This window comes from Scophthalmus maximus, chromosome 1 (genome assembly GCF_022379125.1).
Source record: "Scophthalmus maximus strain ysfricsl-2021 chromosome 1, ASM2237912v1, whole genome shotgun sequence".
NCBI lineage: Eukaryota > Metazoa > Chordata > Actinopteri > Pleuronectiformes > Scophthalmidae > Scophthalmus > Scophthalmus maximus.
The window spans coordinates 31,472,501-31,490,465 of NC_061515.1; the positions used below are offsets into that span (position 1 = coordinate 31,472,501).

A 17,965-nucleotide genomic window follows, 5' to 3' on the forward strand; every position below is an offset into this window, starting at 1 on the left:
GCCCCGGGCCCCCCTCCGCTCAGGGCCCCCCTCCTCTCAGGGCCCCTCTCGGCCCCGGGCCCCCCTCCTCTCAGGGGCCCTCTCCGCCCCGGGCCCCTCCCCACTCACGGCCCCTCCCCACTCAGGGCCCCTCACCGCTCAGGGCCCCTCTCCGCTCAGGAACCCCTCTCCGCCCCGGGCCCCTCTCCGCTCGGGGCTCCTCCCCACTCGGGGCCCCTCACCGCTCAGGGCCCCTCTCCGCTCAGGAACCCCTCTCCGCCCCGGGCCCCTCTCCGCTCGGGGCCCCTCCCCACTCGGGGCCCCTCACCGCTCAGGGCCCCTCTCCGCTCAGGAACCCCTCTCCGCCCCGGGCCCCTCCCCACTCACGGCCCCTCCCCACTCAGGGCCCCTCACCGCTCAGGGCCCCTCTCCGCTCAGGAACCCCTCTCCGCCCCGGGCCCCTCTCCGCTCGGGGCTCCTCCCCACTCGGGGCCCCTCACCGCTCAGGGCCCCTCTCCGCTCAGGAACCCCTCTCCGCCCCGGGCCCCTCTCCGCTCGGGGCTCCTCCCCACTCGGGGCCCCTCACCGCTCAGGGCCCCTCTCCGCTCAGGAACCCCTCTCCGCCCCGGGCCCCTCTCCGCTCGGGGCTCTGCCCCACTCGGGGCCCCTCACCGCTCAGGGCCCCTCTCCGCTCAGGAACCCCTCTCCGCCCCGGGCCCCTCTCCGCTCGGGGCTCCGCCCCACTCGGGGCTCCTCACCGCTCAGGGCCCCTCTCCGCTCAGGAACCCCTCTCCGCCCCGGGCCCCTCTCCGCTCGGGGCTCCGCCCCACTCGGGGCTCCTCCCCACTCAGGGCCCCTCTCCGCTCAGGGAGAGGGGCACTGGGCCCCAGGTAACATCCCACCCTGTGACGACCCCCTGATGATGTCAGAGTTTCACTGCACCGTGAGAAGACAAGATCACGAAGACGTCTTTATAAAACACTGATCATAGAGTTTGTTGTACGCCCCAGACGGTTCGAGAACGCCACACGCTGTTTTGGCTCTGGTGCGTTCGAGGACCGGAGCCATGAACATGAGAACAGATCCAAGGCAGCAGCACAGTTTTAAACTCTCTCTGGTGTTTTGGGGGATTTTCCTTCGGTCTTGGAACGACTCAACGTATTTATGTCTTTCAGCAGCTGAAGATTATTTGGGGCCAAACTCTCGGAGGAGCCGTTCGCTGCCCCCCGGCCTCACGGGCCTCACGGGCATGTTCCTTCATGTAAGCTGGCATGGAACATAATCCTCCACGCTCTTCTCCGCTCGGCGTTCCAAACCCCAGACGTTCCAAGTGGGGGAGTCGACAAAGAGGCGACATCTGCAAACACTTTACATTTCACTGAGGAAGAGGCATTCAGGGCCCATCGGTAAATATGTGCATCCGCAGCTTCTTTTACATAAGTCGAGAGTCATGGAGCGACACGAGCTGAACTATATGAACACAAACAGTCCATAACTCCATTTTGTCATCGTTTCCCCTCGTCTCAGCTCCGGTTTCCCAGCCGCCCCTGAACGCAGCACTGCCGAGGACTGACGACGTCTTTGTGTTTAGAAACTTTCCTTCTCGTCTGAGACGCGGCCGCTCACTGGCCTCAGGCCGGCAGACGCCACCCGGGCCTCTGTGATAAATTATGGACCGAGGTGACTTCAGATTTTCTGCAGCAGGTGGAGAGGAAAGTGAAAGGTCAGAGGTCAGCGGTGACTGCGGCCTTCTGGGTAATGTTCAACTTCAGGTCATCACATCGGGTTAGGGTACGGCTGAGAGGGAAGCTGTTAGCCAGTCTGTGCTTACGTCACGCCATCAACTGTGTTGGCCCCCCCAGCACGTGTGAAGCAGGTGTGTGTGTGTGTGTGTGTGTATGTGCGTGTGTGTGCGTGTGTATGCGTGCGTGTGAAGCAGGTGTGTGTGTGTGTGTGTGTGTGTGTGTGTGTGTGTGTGTGTGTGTGTGTGTGTGTGTGTGTGTGTGTGTGTGTGTGTGTGTGTGTGTGTGTGTGTGTGTGTGTGTGTGTGTGTGTGTGCGCGTGTGTGTGCGTGCGTGCGTGTGAAGCAGGTGTGTGTGTGTTGTGGTACGTTTCTGGATCTGGTGTGAAACTGATTCACATTCTTCTCATTCCTTTGTTTCATGTTCGACTGCAGCTGTTTCCTCAAAGTGTCACAGTAACATGACTCAAGTTTCATCAAACACAACAACAACAACGTCATTAACATATCACTAACGTCAGTGACATCATGAACATAAATAACAGGGAGACTCCATGTTTGTTCTGTTTCTATTTGTCTCTGTAGGAAAACAGAACTTTTCAAACTCAGGGAGGGAGGGGGGGAGGAGGAGGGGGATGTACAGTATGTGATGACTCTACAGGGGTTGGTGATGTCATCAGGCCCCGCCCACCTGCTGAGACTATACGTGCAGAGTTTCAGAGTCCAGCTCCACATCGAGGACGTCCCACTGCTGAACAAGTCCTGAGGCCAGACCACAGACACTCAGTGAGGTTGTCCAGCTGCTGGTCGCTCCTCTTCATCATCCTCCTCTTCATCACCCTGGTCTGCTGAAGCTGAGGCTGTGAGGTCATGACGGGCGTCTCTCTCCTCCCCTGGGTCCTGCTACTGCTCGGAGGGACTCTTGTCCTGAGTGGGACCGAGGCTCAGAGGGTCAGAGGTGAGTGTCCACAGGGGGACGGGTTAGACAGACGCACACACAGGAAGAGAGATGATGAACAGAATCAGAGGAGTAAAGAGTAAAGTGACAGTTTGATGATCAAACGTGTTGAAATAAATTTTCATCTACTGCTGTGTGTGTGTGTGTGTGTGTGTGTGTGTGTGTGTGTGTGTGTGTGTGAGTGAGACATGCCTCATTGAACAATCAGTTATGTAAGATGATCAGTAATAAGCGATGTCGCCTGATGTAACAGGAGAGTTTTACCTCACCGGGCGAGAGAGAGCCAAGAACAACAGAGAGAGAGTGTGTGTGTGTGTGTGTGTGTGTGTGTGTGTGTGTGTGTGTGTGTGTGTGTGTGTGTGTGTGTGTGTGTGTGTGTGTGTGTGTGTGTGTGTGTGTGTGTGTGTGTGTGTGTGTGTGCGCGCGTGCGTGCGCGTGCGTGCGCGCGCTTGTCTACAGTGTGTGTGTGTGTGTGTCTACAGTGCGTGTGTGTGTGTGTGTGTGTGTGTGTCTACAGTGCGTGTGTGTGTGTGTCTACAGTGTGTGTGTGTGTGTGTGTCTATAGTGTGTGTATGTGTGTGTGTCTACAGTGTGTGTATGTGTGCGTGTCTACAGTGCGTGTGTGTGTGTGTGTGTGCGTGTCTACAGTGTGTGTGTGTGTGTGTGTGTGTGTGTGTCTACAGTGCGTGCGTGTGTGTGTGTCTACAGTGTGTGTGTGTGTGTGTGTGTGTCTACAGTGTGTGTGTGTGTGTGTGTGTCTGTCTGTCTGTCTGTCTGTCTGTCTGTCTGTCTGTCTGTCTACAGTGTGTGCGTGTGTGTGTGTATCTACAGTGTGTGCGTGTGTGTGTGTATCTACAGTGTGTGTGCGTCTGTGTGTGTGTGTGTGTGTGTGTGTGTGTGTGTGTGTCTACAGTGTGTGTGAGTGTGTGTGTGTGTGTGTGTGTGTGTGTGTGTGTGCGCGTGCGCGTGTGCGTGTGCGTGCGTGCGCGTGTCTACAGTGTGTGTGTGTGTGTGTCTACAGTGCGTGTGTGTGTGCGTGTGTGTGCGTGTCTACAGTGCGTGTGTGTGTGTGTGCGTGTCTACAGTGCGTGTGTGTGTGTGTGTCTACAGTGTGTGTGTGTGTGTGTGTGTATGTGTGCGTGTCTACAGTGCGTGTGTGTGTGTGTGCGTGTCTACAGTGTGTGTGTGTGTGTGTGTGTGTGTGTGTGTGTGTCTACAGTGTGTGTGTGTGTGTGTGTGTGTGTGTGTGTGTGTGCATGTCTACAGTGCGTGTGTGTGTGTGTGTGTGTGTGTGTGTCTACAGTGTGTGTGTGTGTGTGTGTGTGTGTGTGTGTGTGTGTGCGTGTCTACAGTGCGTGTGTGTGTGTGTGCGTGTGTGTGTGTCTACAGTGCGTGCGTGTCTACAGTGCGTGTGTGTGTGTGTGTGTGTGTGTCTACAGTGTGTGTGTGTGTGTGTGTGTGCGTGTCTACAGTGCGTGTGTGTGTATGTGTGTGCGTGTCTACAGTGCGTGTGTGTGTGTGTGTGTGTGTGTGCATGTCTACAGTGCGTGTGTGTGTCTATAGTGCGTGTGTGTGTGTGTCTACAGTGCGTGTGTGTGTGTGTGTGTCTACAGTGCGTGTGTGTGTCTATAGTGTGTGTGTGTGTGTGTGTGTGCATGTCTACAGTGCGTGTGTGTGTGTGTGTCTACAGTGCGTGTGTGTGTCTACAGTGCGTGTGTGTGTGTCTACAGTGCGTGTGTGTGTGTGTGTCTACAGTGCGTGTGTGTGTGTGTGTCTACAGTGCGTGTGTGTGTCTACAGTGCGTGTGTGTGTGTCTACAGTGCGTGTGTGTGTGTGTCTACAGTGTGTGCATGTGTGTGTGTATCTACAGTGTGTGCGTGTGTGTGTGTGTGTGTGTGTGTGTCTACAGTGTGTGTGCGTGTGTGTGTGTGTGTCTAGTGTGTGTGAGTGTGTGTGTGTGTGTGTGTGTGTGTATGTGTGTGTGTGGTTCATGTCTTTCATGAGGATCTTTATCCTCGACTCAATCAGCTGCTGTTGGAAAGACTGTGACAGGACGAGAACTACATGATTGTACATGTCAACCGTTTACCACACGGACCTGAAGTGGAACATGTTGATCCTTGTGTTGATCTTCATGAGGTTTAACACAAGGATGTTGATGAGGAACAATGAGGCTGTGTGGTGACGGTTCATGTCGATCCTCATGTTGTAACATAATAGTTCGGTACAATAAAGAAACAGTAAAGACGCAGTAATGTAATAATGAAGTAAAGTCACAGTTTAGAGAGATGGTTTTATAGTGAAGGTCGTGGTTTGTTTCATTCTTCTTCCTGTTCTTGTTCCTGTGTCGCTCGTCAGCCGGTCGTCAGAACATGAAGGTCCGGATCAAGGCGACGGGCGACACCATCGTGATGAAGTTCGTGCGTCCGAACCCGGACGTGAAGCTGGAGGGTTACGTCCTGGGCTACGGCAGCAGCCTGTTCTCACGACAGTTCATCCAGCTGCCGCAGGACGGGCGACCGTACGAGGCCGAGATGGGTGAGCTCACCGCATCTTTAATTTAATTTCAATAATCTGCTGACGATCGTGAGGTTTGATTGACAGGTCAGGTTCCATCATGTTTCAAAAGTCTCCTTTCATAATTCAAACATGGCTTTCCCATCATCCTTCTCTTCTGGCAGCGCTGAGTTCAAGTCCCTCAGGGAACGTCAGACGTCCCAGTGTCTGATGTGACTCTAGATGAGATGTAATTGAAACCAGATGATAGAAACAATCTGGGCTCCACTGGGAGATGTTTGATTTAATCACCTCCTCGATCTCGTCGCGGCTGTTTCTGCCCCGAGGCCGCCAGTCAGTCGGGGGCGGGGGGCGGGGCCAGGACCACCACACTGACCTCCATGACCCCGACTCACGGCCTCAGGCTCATCAGCCATTGGCCGGAGCGGTATCATGTGATGTTACTGAAAAAATCTGACAGCTGATTGATGAGGTCAGGAGGGGGCGGGGCTTATCTCCACCTGTAATGGTTGAATGAAGCATTGAAGAGACGGAGGTGACAGTGGTGGTGCATTCAGGTGAACTGGGAAAACACTTCCATCACTTTCAGCAGCTCAAAGAGGTCAAAGGTCAAAGCTTTACACATCACAATGTGGATCAGATTCACATCTGGACCAAAGACACGAAGAAGAAAACAGAGAGAAGAAGAATTCAAAACATTGAAAATAGAACAAACAAACGGACGAAGAGAAGACAAACAGTGTGTGTGTGTGTGTGTGTGACGTCAGCATCACCTTCATCACGTTTCATGAACAAAATCCAGCTACAACATTCTTCACGTTTGACACAAGTACTTTACTCTGCAGTACACACTGTACATGTATAACCCTCACTATGAGCATGTTTTGACTTTTGACGTTGTCCTAATGTCTTGACCTTTGACCTTCGGGACCTGATTCTGGTCTTGTCGTGGTCCCACTGTGATGACCTCATCACGTGTTGACGCTCAGCTGTTGGTTTGCAGACGCTGAGCCCAAGTACCTGGTCGCCGTGCAGCCGCTGCCCGTCAACGATGTGAAGAAGCACTGCACAGGTACCATGACCACTTCCTGTTGTCTATCTCTCCTGTCTGTCTCTCCTGTGTGTCTGACTTGTCTGTCATGCCCGTCTGTCTGACCTGTCTGTCTGACCTGTCTGTCTCACCTGTCTGTCTGACCTGTCTGTCTCGCCCGTCTGTCTCACCCCTCTGTCACGCCCGTCTCACCCCCTCAGGTAAGGTGAACCTGGAGAAGCCTCTCCACCTGGTGGTCGGTTCCATCAGCCCAACGGCCGTGCTGCTGTCGTGGGGCAACGACCTGAAGATGCCGTACGAGGGCGACGTCATGAACCAGTGTCTGGAGGACGGGTGAGGGTCAGGGGTCACAGGTCAGGGGTCAGGTCATGACCAGAGGAAAAAGGTGACCTGTAGTAACCCCGTCTGTCCTGCAGGTTCTACACCATCCGGTACCGGGAGCGGAGCAGGAAGTGGAACTACCAGACGTGCCCGACCAGCGACACGGTCGTCGACCACCTGAAGCCCAACACGCCGTACGAGTTCGGGGTTCGATCCAACAAGGACGAGCGCAGCAGCTCGTGGAGCAAACCGCTCGTCCACAGCACCAACATGGGCAGTGAGTCCGACCTCCGACCTCCGACCTCCTGAGCTGGTCAACTCGTTCTCATGTTGGTCTCTGTTGTGATTCACAGATCAGAAGGTTCAGAAGACGTTCAGGCTGCGGAACCCTCTGGTCAAACCGCTGGTGCGTTTCTCCATGAAAACACTTTCATATTTATATAGAACATTTTAATGTGACTGATTCAATTTAGTTTCCACTTAATTAATAACGGACTCTGAACGCCTCACCTTAGCGTGTTCCATGTATGTAGCATGTTCTTCACAGGTCAAAGGTCGAGGCTGAGAGGTGTCAAACACCCCGTGGTTGGCGATATCTAACATGTATTAATATATTGTCAGTTAAAACATAACTGTTAACAGTGACTCACTAGATCATGATGTTGTTTTGTGTTTCAGAAACCTGTGAAACCCCTCGGGCCTCTCACCCTGTTTCCTCCTCATCCTGGTGAGACTCCTCCTCCTCCTCCTCATCATGATGTGTTCAGTGACAGCGTGTTCGGGCAGCGTTGGCTTCTGTCTGAAGAATCTGTCTAACAGCTGTGTTCACTTCACTGTCTCGTAGTAAACGGGACAAAGACGCGTCAGCGTGTTCAGGCTGGTTTCACAAACTCTTCTCATTGGTCCAAAGCTCAACAGATTATCTCCGTTGAATCTGTGAAGAGCTTGACCTTTCATAATAGTCATCATAATAATAATAATACTGTAGATTGAGTTATTGATCAGGTGTGAACTGTTTCCTGTTCTCAGCTCTGCACAACCGGACGCAGCCGCGACTTTCTCCTCCACTCAAACACCCGGGGTTCATCGGAGCGCCGCGCACGTTCGGTGATTAACTCTCCTGCACACACACACACACACACACACACACAGTCACCTCTTTTCTTCTTCTTCTCCTCTGTGACGTCATCACGTTGTTCCCCACAGCGCCACCCAAGGGCCAACAGGATGCGTTGCCTCTCCCTGCCGCCGCGGAGCCTAAACGACCTCATGCGTCACTCGGTAACAAGACAGGCACTTGTTTATTTTTCTGATCCTGCAGCTTCGGCCGAGCGGGGGCGGGGCCTGGGACATGCAGCTGTTCTGATTGGCTGCATGCGAGCTGCATGCTTTGGGCCTGGTTAGAAAGTCGATCGGAGGCGTGGACGTGTCATCAGCTGATGTAAGTGAACGTAGCCCCGCCCACAGCAGCAGGTTGACAGCATCAGATTCGCTCACTTCTGCATCACGTTGGTCTTTTCTTCTGCTTTTGACTGTGGTTCTGTCTCGTCGAGCTCAGAGGTCCATCATCTATCCATCTGTCCTCCATCATCTGTTGTTGCCTGGTTGGTCTGCATGACGTTCTGCATGTGGTCCAATTCAGAGTGTTGGTTCTGCTCAGTCCTCAGTCCTCAGTCCGTCCTCCATGTCTCAGTGTCTTCTGAACTCTTCTGTATCTCTGAGGTAACGGTTCGTGGGACCAGGGACTTTGGTCGGGTCACATCGATTAAAAGTGGATCTGGTGACGTTGAAACAATGAGACGGATCCAGATCCACGTCTGTTGAGGTGAATCAGGACCAAAGACCTGAGACCAGATCCCCTTGACGACGGTACCTATCTCCTCTCTCGCTCCAGACGAAGGGAACTCTGTTAGAAACGACAGCGAGCGCCCGGCGGATCCTCGTCCTCCTGCCCTCCCCCGACTCCGGCCCACCACGTCCTCCCCCCTCACTAGGTCACCGTCCGGCGGTGACGGGCCTCAGGGGCGGACCACCCAGACCAGTAACGCTCCTCAGAACCCTCAGAACTCTGCTGGTAACTTCCTCCTGACGACTCCACTGCTTCTCTTCCTGTCACTTTACCTCCACCGTTCAGAGAAGTGTGTTTGTTTAGAGATGATGATGATGATGATGATGAAGATCAGTGACTTGTGGCGTTCCACCTCCTTTCTCCCTCACAGCTTTCCACCAATCACATGATCTGCTGAGAACAGCTGTGGCCAATGAGAGGGGTCAAGCTAACAGCCGGGGTAATGACCACCTCGCCAAGTGCTCTTTGTGTCCGTCCAGCTTCCTGTGTGACGTTTCCTCCAACATGGCCGCTGCGGCCTGCATGCAGCTGCACAGTCTTCCAGTCACGTGGCGTCCGCCCGACTCAGTGGCGCTTTGAATGACTGTGGTTTCCCAAGATTGTGAGACAAGTCGTGATCCTGTCACATCAGACACGTTCAGACCGTTAAGACCTGTTAAGACCAGTTCAGACCCGTTCAGACCTGTTAAGACCAGTTCAGACCCATTCAGACCCGTTCAGACCCGTTAAGACCAGTTCAGACCCGTTTAGACCCGTTTAGACCCGTTCAGACCCGTTCAGACCAGTTCAGACCCATTCAGACCAGTTCAGACCAGTTCAGACCCGTTCAGACCAGTTCAGACCCATTCAGACCAGTTCAGACCCGTTCAGACCCGTTCAGAACAGTTCAGACCCGTTCAGACCAGTTCAGACCAGTTCAGACCCATTCAGACCCATTCAGACCCGTTCAGACCCGTCAAGACCAGTTCAGACCAGTTCAGACCCGTTCAGACCCGTTCAGACCCGTTCAGACCTGACGGTGACTCTGGACCCTGTGTTTGATGTTCCAGGTGAAGGTCGGTCTATGCAGACCCCCAGCCCGACCGGCAGGTCCAGGCCCGCGTCAGGATTCCGCCTCTTCCCACTTGCTAACCACCGCCCCCACCCCTCGTCCTCTCGTCCCCGGACCTCCGGGACCCCTGGGGGTAAACCTCCCTGCACTGATGTGTAGTTCACCTCAGGCTCCTGCTTTTCTCTCGGAATGTTATCCTGGTTGCCAAGGCGACGGCAGGCGGGGACGCGTGAGCGACGGTGGTTGTGTCTTTTGTTTGCTGCTGAACGAGAAGAATGGAACGAGTTTGTGATCGTGACATCGAGAGAAACTAAAACATCAAACTGTGGGAAGAGAAAAACAAGTGAATCATTTCTAATTTCTTAGAAAAGACAAAAACATAAAGAGATTAGTAAAACAGTTGGTGACTGAGTGAATGAGGTCGTCTGGTCGACCGTCTGACGGACAAACGTCTGACGGACGAACGTCTGACGGAAGAATGTCTGACGATTGTCTCGACCGTTCTTCTCGTGCTCGTTCAGTTTCCAGATTCTTTTCCTCCGTAACGTTCGGTTTTCTCCCAACAGTCGATGGAAACCCTCCCCGCCGCCTTTCCCCGCCACAACTGGCCGCTTGGTTCCGACAGCGACCGGGTAAAGACTGAGACCATTGTTTGTGTTCCCTCATTAACCGTCTCCATTTGTACCTTCATGCCTTCACGTCCTTCATCAGTCTTTGTCCTCGTCCTTCATCCGTCCTTCATCCATCCTCGCCCCGTACTTGATCCATCCTTCATCTGTCCTCATCTTCGTCCTTCATCTGTCCTTCGTCCTCGTCCTTCATCCATCCTCGCCCCCGTCCTTCATCCATCCGTCATCTATCCTCGCCCCCGTCCTTCATCCGTCCTTCATCTATCCTCGCCCCCGTCCTTCATCCGTCCTTCATCCATCCTTCATCCATCCTCGCCCCCGTCCTTCATCCGTCCTTCATCCATCCTCGCCCCCGTCCTTGATCCGTCCTTCCTCCATCCTTCATCCGTCCTCGCCCCCGTCCTTCATCCGTCCTTCATCCAGCCTCGCCCCCGTCCTTCATCCGTCCTTCATCTGTCCTTCATCCGTCCTTCATCCATCCTCACCCCCGTCCTTCATCCGTCCTTCATCTGTCCTTCATCCGTCCTTCATCCATCCTCACCCCCGTCCTTCATCCGTCCTTCATCCATTCTCGCCCCCGTCCTTCATCTGTCCTTCATCCGTCCAGACCACGAGAAAGAAAACATGAACCGGATGATTTAGATAAAGATATCTTTCATTCAGACGAGGATCTGTCAGAAGAGTGAATGGTTCTTTAATGTGTTGAATGTAGTCAGGGCAGGAAGAGGAGGAGTCATTCTGATCCAGATCACCAGTTGATTGGGTGGAGAACCACAACATGTTCCACACTGTGTGTGATGTCACGGTGACGTCAGTGGACATGAGCTAGGTAGACGTGTAGATGAAGGTTGATCAGTGTGAACCAGACGAAATGTTCACACAGACGAGTGTTAACGTCGCTCGCTCGCCGCCTTGTTTGGCCGTTGCCGATGTCAAGAGAAGGATCTTATAAAGAAAACCCTTCCGTCAGCTGGAAGCTTGACAGAGCCTGTGGAAAATTCTTGTTCTTGTTGTAAAGAATGTTCCCACTCGACGGCGAAAGGGCTTTTGAAGAACGGAGCTTTGTGCTTTTTGTCGCCACAGAAACTGTTTCTCGCTACCGCTTGACGACGCTGCCATCTGGGCCGCGTGCTGTTGGTTCGGCCCGGTCCAGCTCCACGTCCAGCAGCCACGAGCGTCTCACTCCACTGAGAACATTGTGCTTTAGAACCAGTGTTTATCTGACGGGTCAGATGAGCAGCTGCAGGCGCCAGGCGCCGGGCGCCGTGCGAGCGTCTGTATTGTTTCAGGTTTCAGAACACTCTCCACCGTTCATGTTCCTCCATTTAGTCCTGGAAGCAGCTCGACACCCTGATTGTGAGGAATGTTGGCTTGTCCCCGACTGAACGAGGGAGGAGGGATTTAATTGGCTGCAGGTCCTGGACTCCAGCCTGAAAAACAAACGGTCCTGGACCCGCTGGGTTCACACGGGACGGCTCACGTTTCACATTGAACCTCAGCAGAGAGGTCAGATGTTCCAGGATGTCAGAGGTCAGATGTTCCAGGAAATCAGAGGTCAGATGTTCCAGGAGGTCAGAGGTCAGTTGTTCCAGGAGATCAGAGGTCAGTTGTTCCAGTAGATCAGAGGACAGATGTTCCAGGAGGTCAGAGGTCAGTTGTTCCAGGAGATCAGAGGTCAGTTGTTCCAGTAGATCAGAGGACAGATGTTCCAGGAGATCAGAGGTCAGGTGTTCCAGGAGGTCAGAAGTCAGTTGTTCCAGGAGATCAGAGGTCAGATGTTCCAGGAGATCAGAGGTCAGTTGTTCCAGTAGATCAGAGGTCAGATGTTCCTGGATGTCAGAGGTCAGATGTTCCAGGAGATCAGAGGTCAGATGTTCCAGTAGATCAGAGGTCAGATGTTCCAGGAGGTCAGAGGTCAGATGTTCCAGGAGGTCAGAGGTCAGATGTTCCAGGAGATCAGAGGTCAGATGTTCCAGGAGATCAGAGGTCAGTTGTTCCAGGAGGTCAGAGGTCAGATGTTCCAGGATGTCAGAGGTCAGATGTTCCAGGATATCAGAGGTCAGATGTCCCAGGAGATCAGAGGTCAGATGATCCAGGATGTCAGAGGTCAGATGTTCCAGGAGATCAGAGGTCAGATGTTGCAGGAGGTCAGAGGTCAATTGTTCCAGTAGATCAGAGATCAGATGTTCCAGGAGGTCAGAGGCTCCAGTAGATCAGAGGTCAGATGTTCCAGGGGATCAGAGGTCAGATGTTCCAGGAGGTCAGAGGTCAGTTGTTCCAGGAGATCAGAGGTCAGTTGTTCCAGGACATCAGAGGTCAGTTGTTCCAGGACATCAGAGGTCAGTTGTTCCAGTAGATAAGAGGTCAGATGTTTCAGGAGGTCAGAGGTTCCAGTAGATCAGAGGTCAGATATTCCAGGAGGTCAGAGGTCAGATGTTCCAGGAGATCAGAGGTCAGATGTTCCAGGAGGTCAGAGGTCAGAGGTCAAAGGTTCCAGGAGTTCAGAGGTCAGATGTTCCAGGAGATCAGAGGTCAGATGTTCCAGTAGATCAGAGGTCAGATGTTCCAGGAGGTCAGAGATCACAGTTCACAATCAGTGCTCAGAGATTAGAGGTCAGAGATCAAGGTCAGAGGTCAGCGAGCTGGAACGACCTCAGATCGACCTGAAGGTTCCACATGAAAAGATGAAGATGTTGAACTCAGTGTGATGTGTCGTCTGTTTCAGGATCAGCTGCTCGTCCGGCGACGCCCATCAACAAGAGGCCCAACCTGGTGGGGACACCTGGAGAGACAGGTGGGAGTGAAGGACCAATCAGATCTGTCCGAGCACAGGTTCACCGTCACTCGTTCACGCTTATCTTTCTCTACACATTCATTCCATCAGACAAGTTGAACAACTTCAAGCAGACGGACAAGTTGCTGCCGATCCTCAAACCCAAAGTCCCAGCAGCCACCACCAAGCCGACCAAACGGGAGCGGAGACCAACCACGACCACGACTGCAACGCCGACGACACCTGGTTCGAGCTCACTTCCTGTCTGTTTCCAGTAAACTGGGTGGAGCCTGGATCGTGACATGCTTGTGTGTTTCCTCCTGCAGCGACCCGACAGGGGACCTGGGAGGACTCTGACCTGTTCCAGTCCCAGCCTGCCTCAGACCTCGACGCCTTGGGCAGGAAGCGTTACGTCGGTGAGTGGAACTTCAGTTTAATACTCGAGTCCCTGTGACGAGAGGATTTTGACCGACCCCTCCCCCTCCCCCTCAGCGCCGCACGTCGTCTACCAGACAGGCAAGAAACCGAACGAGCCTTGTTCCATCACCTCCTCCCTCAACTTCTTCCCCGGAGCCGAACTGGGCGAGACCAATGTGACGGCTCCGCCCAGGAACCCTCCCTCCAACCTCACTGTGGTGACGGTGGAGGGATGTCCGTCTTTCATCATCCTGGACTGGGAGAAAACCGACAACGACACCACAGGTACGAGGAAACCGGTCCAGACACGCTGAGCTCAAGAAGACTGTGAGTTAGTTCCCATGATCCTGTGCTCCTTTCCTCAGAGTACGAAGTCATCTCCACCGCCAAAGGACCGGACGGCGAACAGGTCTCCGTCCTGACCACCAACCAGACCCACACCGCCGTGGAGAACCTCAGACCTGAGAGCAGGTGAGCTGGAATCAGGTCTCAGGTCTCAGGTCCGGACTGGAGTCGGACACATAAACACCAGGACCCTGTGGACCCTGTGGACCATGTGGTCCCTGTGGTCTCTGTGGTCCCTGTGGTCTCTGAGGACCATGTGGTCTCTGTGGTCTCTGTGGACCCTGTGGACCATGTGGTCTCTGTGGTCTCTGTGGACCCTGTGGACCATGTGGTCTCTGTGGTCTCTTTGGACCCTGAGGACTCTGTGGTCTCTGTGGACCCTGTGGTCTATGTGGACCATGTGGTCTCTGTGGTCTCTGTGGACCCTGTGGACCATGTGGTCCCTGTGATCTCTGTGGTCCCTGTGGACCATGTGGTCTCTGTGGTCTCTTTGGACCCTGAGGACTCTGTGGTCTCTGTGGTCCCTGTGGTCTCTGAGGACCATGTGGTCTCTGTGGTCTCTGTGGACCCTGTGGACCATGTGGTCCCTGTGATCTCTGTGGTCCCTGTGGACCATGTGGTCTCTGTGGTCTCTTTGGACCCGGAGGACTCTGTGGTCTCTGTGGACCCTGTGGTCTATGTGGACCCTGAGGTCCCAGGAGGTCTGTAGAGAAGTTCCTTCTCTCGACCTGCGAACGTTCAAAAGTGTGAACACGTCGAGTGTCTGTTAATGAGCCTGGAAAACTACTCACACGTACTAATACCTCGCAGTAAAAGTACTTACTAGGTGGGTTAGGGTTAATAACTTGGGGAAAGTAGTTCCTGAAGTTGTGGTTCACCTGATGTTTGTCAGTGATGAAGTGTTGAGTGTTTTCAACCTTTTGTTTTCTTCACAGTTACGAGTTCAAGGTGAAGCCCAAGAACGAGCTGGGAGTCGGTCCGCTGAGCGAGCCGGTGTCCTTCAACACAGAGTCAGGTACACCACGCCCCCTGACTGCGACCATGACAACCATGACCATGACCATGACAACAAGGACGAGGACCGCCGACCAGGACACGAACAGGACTGTGTGACGATGTGATGCTAACAGTGGTTTGTGTTTTCTCTCCTCAGCGGACCCTCGGGTCAGCGAGAACGTTTCAGGTGAGGTTCCATCAACAACGAGGTCACATGTTCACGTCCTTGTACTGAGGACGTGACCATGTGACCATAACGTGACCATACCGCTCCGACCTCTCAGGTAAAGACGCCATCTGGACGCAGTTCCCCTTCAAGACGGACTCGTACTCGGACTGCCACGGGAAGCAGTACGTGAAGAGGACCTGGTACCGCAAGTTCGTGGGCGTCCAGCTGTGCAACTCGCTCCGGTACAAGATCTACCTGAGCGACTCGCTCAACGGTGAGTGAGGACAAAGGATCCGACCTGAACTTGGAGAGAACGTTGACGCACCGCTCACCTGACGTGATCGTTTCTCCTGCAGGTAAATTCTACAACATCGGAGATCAGACGGGCTTCGGCGAGGATCACTGTCAGTTCGTCGACTCCTTCCTGGACGGACGGACGGGCCGACAACTGAGAGCCGACCAGCTGCCGTCCAGACCCGGTAAAGATCCGTCACCTGTGTGAGGGGGAGGGGCCGGGGCCAGTCAGCTGATGGTCCTGTTGTCTGTGCTGCAGGTTTCTACAGAGCCGTGCGTCAGGAGCCCGTCATCTTCGGTCCGATTGGAGCGCACTCCCACGTCAGCTACGTCTCGTGGTACGAGTGTGGAACACCGATCCCAGGAAAATGGTGAAGGAGTCCAGGGTCGTCCTCTGAGGCGCCTCAAGGAGGCCTGGTCGCCGGGCCCCGGACGGGACAACAGGCCACACCTCCAAACCCAGAGCTGTAAAAACATGTACAGGACAATATCGTCATGAGAGCATTTTCTGAAGTATGTAACAGCAGATGAAGAAGAGCAGGACGCTCCGTGCAGGTTGGACATGTTTCATATCTACATTCACATGTAGACTTCATCATGGGAAGCTGGCTCCCAGGAAAAGTGTTTTGAAATCATGTGAGATGTTAATTATCAAAAGAGTCGCTGTTGATACTCCTGCTGGTTACTCTGGTACCATTTCACAACCACGTCCACCAGGTCCAAACACCATGGACGAACGATACTGACGATACTCATGATACTGACGATACTGACGATACTGACGATACTCACGATACTGACGATACTGACGATACTCACGATACTCACGATACTGATGATACTCACGATACTCACGATACTCACGATACTGACGATACTCACGATACTGACGTTACTCACGATACTGACGATACTCACGATACTGACGTTACTCACGATACTCACGATACTCACGATACTGACGATACTCACGATACTCACAATACTGACGAAACTCACGATACTGATGATAGTGACGATACTCACTATAATCACGATACTGACGATACTCACTATAATCACGATACTCACGATACTCACGATACTGACAAAACTGACGATACTCACTATAATCACTATACTGACGATACTCACGATACTGACGATACTCACGATACTCACTATAATCACGATACTCACGATACTCACGATACTGACGATACTCACGATACTGACGATACTCACGGTACTCACGATAATGACGATACTCACGATACTCACGATACTGATGATACTGATATGTTCAGATCCATGTTGATCACACTGGTCGGATTGTTGGTCCTTTAATCAACTCAAGAACACGTGAACAGACTCGCTGCTGCCTCCTCTGGTGGGAGGCATCCACTGCAATCTGCTCAACAAGATGTATTTATATGTATATGTAGAGGATGAATTTTTTTGATACATTTTTGCAGATGCATTTTTTTGGATCAGGGCTACGAGCTAACGTGCTAATTGTGTCTTCTATTAGCCAGCCACCTGCACACCAGCGCCCCCCTGCGGAGGGTGTAGCAGCGTGTGAACAGTGAACTGTGCCTTTAACGCTGACTCTTCTCGTAAATCCTGTTTTTCTACATACATTTGTTTCTATATTGATTTTCTACAATAAAGACATTTGATCTTTTGTAAAAAAAAAAGCTGTTTTTTTTTCCCTGTTAGATTAGCATGTAGCTCCCGAAGCCTCAGTGCAATCGAACAGGACAAGTTCAAGTAGTGGTGCATGTTTCAGGGAGCAGATCGAACTGGAACATGTTGAATGTGCTACAGGAGCCTCTGTTTCAGAACTACAGCCCCCAGAGTGCTTTGGGAAACGTAACCAGGAAGTGTAACATCGTCACTCAGTGAGTGAGCTGAGCCGTGAGGGTTCTGTCGGGTTCTGTTCACATTTAGTCAGACTGATGTGACTGTGACCTTGATTCACCTTAATCCTGGTCGTCACGGCGCCTGCTGCTGGTCGTCACGGCGCCTGCTGCTGGTCGTCACGGCGCCTGGTGTCCGGATCATGTGACACAGTTACAGTCCAACACAAAACCAACATCTGCTGAATTTATGAAACACGATCCAGTAAAACTGTACTTTTTATTTCAAGTGACTTGGGTTACCATGGTGATGTATGATAAACATGTAGAAACCAGACTGTGATAATGAATTCATTGATCAATGAACTGCTGCTCATCAGATAGTCAATGAGTCCTTTGATCGATGATCAGTTTCAGTGGTTGAGCGTAAATCCATCAATCTGTGAAATCCTCACTTTTCATTTCACTTCATGAATCAGAAGGAAAACTGTTCAGAGTCGTTAAAGCCCCCGACCGGCGCTGTTGTGACGGGTTACATCACTTTTCCAGTCGCGTCCCTGGAACCGGAGGATTATTTCAGTGGGGAGGGAAAAAAGTGACAAGTTGTTGACTCTGAGGAGAAATGTGGAGGTTCGCTCGCCGCAGGGCAGGAAACCTCCTCGACGCCAGTTCTGCTGTTATTTCATCCTCCTGCAGAAACACGCTTATATAACACGTGAACACATGAACAATGGTGAAGTCATGGATGGACACGGAGGCACAATTGAAGCAGCAGCTGCTCAGTCTTTAAATTCAGCATCAGGACGTAAGGTTTTTGTGAGTCGCTCGCTCTTTCTTCAGATTTAAAGATATAAAGAATAAAACAGGAAACAGAATCAACTCAGGATGATCTGGTGGTTTCTCTGTTTTCTCATGTTGTTCACGAGCCGACTCTTCGGGCTCAACATCTTCATCTGGTTCTGACCATGTTTCAGCTCCGTTATGATTATTACGCTTCTTAACAGGAAACAACAGAAGCCTGAGACGACAGAGGGAGG

The 17,965-nt window shown here is 52.7% G+C and overlaps 2 protein-coding genes and 1 long non-coding RNA gene across 8 annotated transcripts in view; 2 read left to right on the forward strand and 1 right to left on the reverse strand.

Moving 5' to 3' along the window:
• The window catches only part of LOC118308091 (proline-rich protein 2-like), a 2,232-nt gene extending 1,333 nt beyond the window's left edge, over positions 1 to 899 (forward strand). Inside the window, exon 3 of the mRNA XM_035629947.2 lies at positions 1 to 899. This exon is cut by the window's left edge and continues 52 nt beyond it. Within this exon, the coding sequence (XP_035485840.2) occupies positions 1 to 899 (899 nt within the window).
• A 1,492-nt stretch (positions 900 to 2,391) lies between these two features.
• Positions 2,392 to 16,283, forward strand: LOC118308206 (target of Nesh-SH3-like). 6 transcript variants are annotated; one of them, XM_035629956.2, is made up of 23 exons: positions 2,392 to 2,678; positions 5,037 to 5,216; positions 6,199 to 6,267; positions 6,447 to 6,579; positions 6,663 to 6,844; positions 6,921 to 6,973; positions 7,246 to 7,294; positions 7,597 to 7,674; positions 7,774 to 7,848; positions 8,462 to 8,641; positions 8,787 to 8,855; positions 9,466 to 9,600; positions 10,034 to 10,099; positions 12,822 to 12,890; positions 12,981 to 13,115; positions 13,196 to 13,285; positions 13,362 to 13,571; positions 13,652 to 13,757; positions 14,567 to 14,646; positions 14,785 to 14,814; positions 14,912 to 15,070; positions 15,153 to 15,275; positions 15,350 to 16,283. In XM_035629956.2, the coding sequence occupies exons 1-23, from the start codon at positions 2,591 to 2,593 to the stop codon at positions 15,463 to 15,465; spliced, it is 2,475 nt and encodes an 824-aa protein (XP_035485849.1). In that variant the 5' UTR covers positions 2,392 to 2,590; the 3' UTR covers positions 15,466 to 16,283. The 6 variants fall into 6 exon arrangements, with proteins under 6 accessions (XP_035485849.1, XP_035485851.1, XP_035485852.1 ...); XM_035629958.2 differs by lacking the exon at positions 10,034 to 10,099; XM_035629959.2 differs by lacking the exon at positions 9,466 to 9,600 and having other exon boundaries at positions 2,394 to 2,678.
• On the reverse strand, positions 6,586 to 7,418 carry LOC118308298. Its single transcript, XR_004793279.2, has 3 exons — positions 7,275 to 7,418; positions 7,078 to 7,163; positions 6,586 to 6,904 (listed from the first exon to the last, which is right to left on the reverse strand). It is a non-coding gene; the product is annotated as an uncharacterized LOC118308298 (long non-coding RNA).
• Positions 16,284 to 17,965: the final 1,682 nt, after the last annotated feature.

What these genes read in the sequence shown, in the direction of transcription:
- LOC118308206 (XM_035629956.2), top strand. Translation starts at nt 2,591, where the DNA reads ATGACGGGCGTCTCTCTCCTCCCCTGGGTCCTGCTACTGCTCGGAGGG. An exon ending in CGGAGCGCCGCGCACGTTCG is followed by an intron (nt 7,675 to 7,773) that starts GTGATTAACTCT and finishes TGTTCCCCACAG; the next exon opens with CGCCACCCAAGGGCCAACAG. An exon ending in AACCTCAGACCTGAGAGCAG is followed by an intron (nt 13,758 to 14,566) that starts GTGAGCTGGAAT and finishes TTTTCTTCACAG; the next exon opens with TTACGAGTTCAAGGTGAAGC.